Raw genomic sequence first — 4,990 nt, 5'->3', positions numbered from 1 at the left:
CTTGCCTTCCCCACTAGTCCTCCAAGACCACAATCTCCACGTTATGGACCTGGTGCTGATGGTCCTCCACATCTCCCACCACTTTCTCCTCAGTCCTCAGCTCCGTCTCCAGGATCACAGCTTTGCCCTCCGACTCGTCCGTGTCCGCCTCGGGATCCGGCGCCGGGTCGATCTCTATGATGGTCTGCCCGTCGTCCGAGGTGCCTTCCACGGCTTGGATGGTGGAAGTGAGGCCGGACTCCATGGCCACCAGTTCCACGGGGTTGACCACGGCCGCCACGTTCGCCAGGGCACCGCTGTCCTGCATGGCCGCCGAGCTCAGCAGCGCCAGGCTGGAGGACGGGTGGAGGGTGACCGTGTCGGAGGAGCTGGTCTTGGAGGAGGACACCACGGTGGCGTATCGGAAGAGCTGGGAGCCAGACGGCAAGGTATGAACAGTCACCGGGCTGGAGCCTTGGCTGATGGTTGCCACCGGGATGTTGCCCACGGAGAACTGTTGTCCGACGGGCGCGATAGCGATGGGCGAGATGACCGTGAACTGAGGCTGCTGGATGGGGGTGGAGGGGCTGAGGACGGTGGCAGAGGCTGGGCGCTGCAGGCGGGGTCTCTTGGGGGGCTTGGGAGCGCTGACGGGCATCAGCACCACGTTCTGGATGGTTTGGGACTTCGCCTTCTGGTCCTTGGCAAGTTTCTTCTGCTCTTCCAGCTGCCGCTCCAGGTCTGCAAAGAGAAGGGCTAAGCAGCGCCGTGGGCTAGGGCCAACACGCTGCAGGGGCTCCTGGGGACTCAAGGGCTCCACAAACAGCCATTACATCCCGTATTTGCGACAGGAGGTCTCCTAACCACCCAGTCGAGCGTGATCTTCGCATTTCACTCAAGATCAAACTGCACGGAAGGAAAAGGCCAGATTCTCCTGCCACCCACACGGACCTGGTCAATGTTCTGCGCCCGCTCAGCCTGCTTCGGCCGGCTGTCAGCGCCCGGACGAGGAACAGGCAATGCTCTGTACCGGTTGGCTACCCCTACCGATGAGAAGACGGGCGCTTCGGCTCCCCAAGCTAGACCCCCCTACGAGGGAGAGCGGACAAGCCCCTCCAGGCAGTAGGAACTGCTTCCTGAGCTTGGCTGGGTCCCCTCCCCAGGAGCCAAGCACCTGTACTGGGGACAGGGAGCAGGACCGCCTGGGTCAACGAAACATCTCCCCCAACCCTCGTCTGTGCGAACACTGGAAGTCAGAAGTAGCACAGTAATCTCATTTATCCAGGGCAGTAGGGGACTAGGACGTGCCAGGTAAGAACAGGTCCTACAGGACACGGCGAGGAGGGAGACACATCCAGCAAGCGGCTCTGGGGAATTCAGGTCAGGTTATTGGCTTCAGCTCGGGGGAAGCCGCGCGAGACACCTGATAGCTCCGCGCCAAGACAAGCGGACAACTCAGCACTCCGTACACAGAGAAGCTTATTAGCTTGGGCACAGCTCAGATGACTACCGCACAGCCCTCAGCTAGCAAGCACCTACTTCCTAATGCCGACTGAGTCGGGCTCGCACCCCCAGCACCGCAGCAAAGGGCACAGACTTCGGGCTGTCGAATGCCCCAAGCGACTGCTCGCTGCGAGGCAAGGGAGAGGGGAAATTCCACTCACGCCCTAGGATGGAAAGGGACTGGGATGCATTTGTTTTGGGGCAGCGTGTATTGAACAATAACCCAAATACGGTTCATACGTTGGAGGAAAGTCGCATCAGCTCCCAAGAGCAGCAACGGGATGAGAAGCCTTACTAGGCGCTGACTGTACCTGCCAGGGTGTAAAGAAATTGTTCCTCTCCTTGCTCTGTCTGGTTTTTCCTGTTGTCCAGAACCTTCTTGACTGTGTCCATTAGGCCAAATGTGTGGGCGACGTTGTTCAAGACTGCAGCATCTGCAAGGAAAGTGCGTGGGGACGAGTGCCTAGTCCCACAGGTGGGACTCAGTCAGGTGCTCAAAAGACGCTCCTATTACACCAAAAATTTCCTGCTGCTTTTTGTAAAGCTCCCTCTGCTCTTTCACGAGGGCTGGCTGACAAGGGCAGACCCAGCTCCCTCATCCTCCTGACATCCAAGGACTAAACAATCCCATTCGCGTGATAAAGAAAATGAAACAGAGATGTGTCACCCAAGCAGCACAAAATTGCTGCAAATGAAAGCATGATTTGCAATCAGAGAGATACAAACGAGCTCTCCACCTACAAATCATCACCCCATGCTGCTGACAGTGTCATTAACATGCCAGCTCCACTGAAAGCTGTGCAAAATTTCTGTTATAATCCACTGACTTCAATCACTTACAGCTTCCAAAAGCTGCCACCTACCAGACACAAAGATCCGCCAGCCCAAAGCTAAATTAGAAAATAATTTAAAAAAATATCCTGGGTAAAATGAAGTTTGTGGCTACATGGACGTTCTCTCAGCAAGAACATCAACAAGAGGTGCTCTCAAACCCTGTGCTCACAGGGGCATGTGCTGAACTGGATTAGGGAACTGATCCAAGTTAAAAATAACCCTAAAGAGGGGAGGGGAGTTATTTTTAACCCAGATCAGTTCCCTCATCTGCTTCAGCCCCAAAAACAGGTTTTCTGGCACAAGCGAAGACAGAACGAGAAGCGAGGGGGCAGGACCTGTTCAAGCCCGCACTGTCACGGAGAAAAGCGTTTGAGTAACTCTGGTCCGAGAAGTGAATCTGGGCAGGCCTTCACGAGGGCCGGGAGCCGAGGACAGTCGCCCGATGGTCTCAGGAAGCTGCCAGGGCCATTTTGCTCAGGGAAGGGGGTGGCCCGTTGTGTCCCTGTGCCCGGCAGTGGGGCAAGCGAATGGACTTCAGAGTTGGGCAGGCTGACACCACGCCCAGGCTCGGCTCCCACGGCCCAGCTAACGAGCGGGAACTCGCTCGCCGCCCTGGCTCAACAGCTTTAAATGGTGGGATGGACCCCTGCCACTTTTTTGGGGTTTTTTTTTTTGCTTCTCAGCCAGAGCAGCAAAGTGATCCAACTTGCTGCTTGCTACGTACTAGTGTGGACACAAGGGAGGATTGAGCTTGTGTGGCTGAGACACAGCATCTTTTGCCGAGTTTTTTTTTTTGCCTGCAGCTGCCCTTTTGAGCATCCTTCCCCACCGCAGAGCCAGAGGCTGTGCCTCACAACCTACCCGTCATCTGGAAGGGAGACTGACCCAACCTCTGCTGGACGCCTCGTAGGACTTCTTCTATCTCCTTCTGGATGTTGCACACGACCTCTTCCATCAGCCCCACATCAGCTATTCCTTTCCAGAACATCAGCGTGTCCTCTGGCGCAAGGAGAGGGGAAAAAGAAGTCAACGTGTACAAGCACTTGGCATTTTTCCCCACAAGGCTACCGTAAACCTTTCGGGCAAGAGTAACTTTGCAAGGCGACTTCTAATTTGGCCATTGGGGTGGAGGACGCGCAAAAAAAAACCCCAAACCCCAAAGAAGCAAAAATCAGTAACGTGTTTTCAAGCAGCACCATGACTTCCAAGGCCACATTTCACTGCCTCTGTTCATCTTCGCAAGATGCAGAGCTTAAAAATCTTTGAGGAAGTTCCGCCTAAGCTTCCGTACTGATCCGAAGAGGGAAGGCAAGGCACCGCCGCGAGAGAGACACAGCCAAGAGAGCTGACGGGGTACTAACAAGACACTGCTCACTGCCGGTTTCAGTCTAGCTCCAGGCTGGCAGACGTTTACGTCCTTCGGATGAACAAAATAAGCCCCTCACTGTAACTAGTAGCAACTGATCTGGGGGATCACCCATCAGCCACAAGGCCAGGGCTGAAGTCTCACTCTGCCTGCTGCGGTGAGGAGCGCCGTTCGGCAGGGCCCCGGCACGCCTGGGAAATGCTGGGATAGCCAAGGGGCTGGGGGACGGCTCTGTCATTGCCTAAACTCTCCTTATTTTCGGGATTTCAGTCTCCGGAACGTAACAGGTGAGGAGAAGGGGGGGAAAACACCCAACAAGCAGCCTGAGCTTACCCGAGATCTCATCCGTGTCCTTTTTCATGCCTTCCTCAGTGGCCATGGTGACGGCAGCCGTCAGAGCCGAGTTCCACTCGATCCCCTCCTCCATGCTCTCCTCCGACAGCGCGATCTGGGTGATGCTCCCTGCCAGAGAGGCAACGTCAGCTCTCTCTGCGGCACCCGGAGTGCCAGCCCTGAATCCCTGCTTTGCTTTCCACCCCCCTCACCCCTCCCAGGCTCTTTTTCACTCTCGTGGTCAAGTCGTTTGTGCCTGGCTTCTTTCAACCAAATTAGCTACAAGCAAATGTTGCTGCTTCTCATTGGAACTGTGATTGTGAAAGGCTCTGGGGCTTTCTGGAGGGAAAACCACGTGCCCTCCAGAAAGCAAACTGGAGTCCTGGCATAAAAGGAGCGGGAAAGGCTCAGAATAAAGAAGGGAACAAATAAGCCGCAGCTCAGCCACCCTTCTCCCCTTCTTGCATCGTCAACAGGGAGCTCCGCGCCCTAGAGATGCTCTAATCCTTCAGGAAATGACAGGGTCAGGGTCCAAGCCGGTTTATAGAAGGGAAACGGATCTGACTCAATCCTAAGTTTCTGGATCAAATCTGGGACTAAGCCAACGTGCGGCCACCGTAAGGTTTTCCCATGTGGCCAGGGTGCTTTCCAGGAGATTCTCCTCAGCCTATGGACAACTCTGCCATCTCACCCACCCAGGGCCTCAGAGAAATGTAACCTGCCCGCCTGAACGATACGGTACGGTTGGGAGCAGTCTTCTCCCTTAACCTCAGCAAAGAGATCGCTTTCTGCTCCGAAGCACGGGATTCGCTGAGAACTTGCAGTTGGAATGACAATCAACGTGCAGCCATCATAGCCCGTTCGTGGATGTCCAGGTGATGCGGAGCAGGCTGCTCCGGAGGAGGTCAGCGTGCCTAGATTCATTCCTGAGCATCGGCACATCTCGTGCCTTTGTAATAGACCCTCAAATAAGGA

General features: G+C 55.4%; 1 protein-coding gene across 1 annotated transcript in view; it reads right to left on the bottom strand.

Moving 5' to 3' along the window:
- GMEB1 (glucocorticoid modulatory element binding protein 1) overlaps nucleotides 1-4,990 on the bottom strand; it is an 8,577-nt gene continuing 3,587 nt past the window's right edge. The window contains exons 5-8 of the mRNA XM_009276183.1: nucleotides 4,016-4,144; nucleotides 3,178-3,315; nucleotides 1,794-1,916; nucleotides 1-720 (exon numbers count right to left, since the gene is read on the bottom strand). Of these exons, the coding sequence (XP_009274458.1) occupies nucleotides 14-720; nucleotides 1,794-1,916; nucleotides 3,178-3,315; nucleotides 4,016-4,144 (1,097 nt within the window). The 3' untranslated portion in view covers nucleotides 1-13. The remainder of the gene's footprint in view (nucleotides 721-1,793; nucleotides 1,917-3,177; nucleotides 3,316-4,015; nucleotides 4,145-4,990) is intronic.

Source organism: Aptenodytes forsteri, unplaced genomic scaffold (genome assembly GCF_000699145.1).
Source record: "Aptenodytes forsteri isolate BGI_AS27 unplaced genomic scaffold, ASM69914v1 Scaffold321, whole genome shotgun sequence".
In the NCBI taxonomy this organism is placed as follows: Eukaryota; Metazoa; Chordata; class Aves; order Sphenisciformes; family Spheniscidae; genus Aptenodytes; species Aptenodytes forsteri.
Note: the sequence above shows the minus strand (reverse complement) of the source record. Positions and strands in the feature narration are given on the sequence as shown.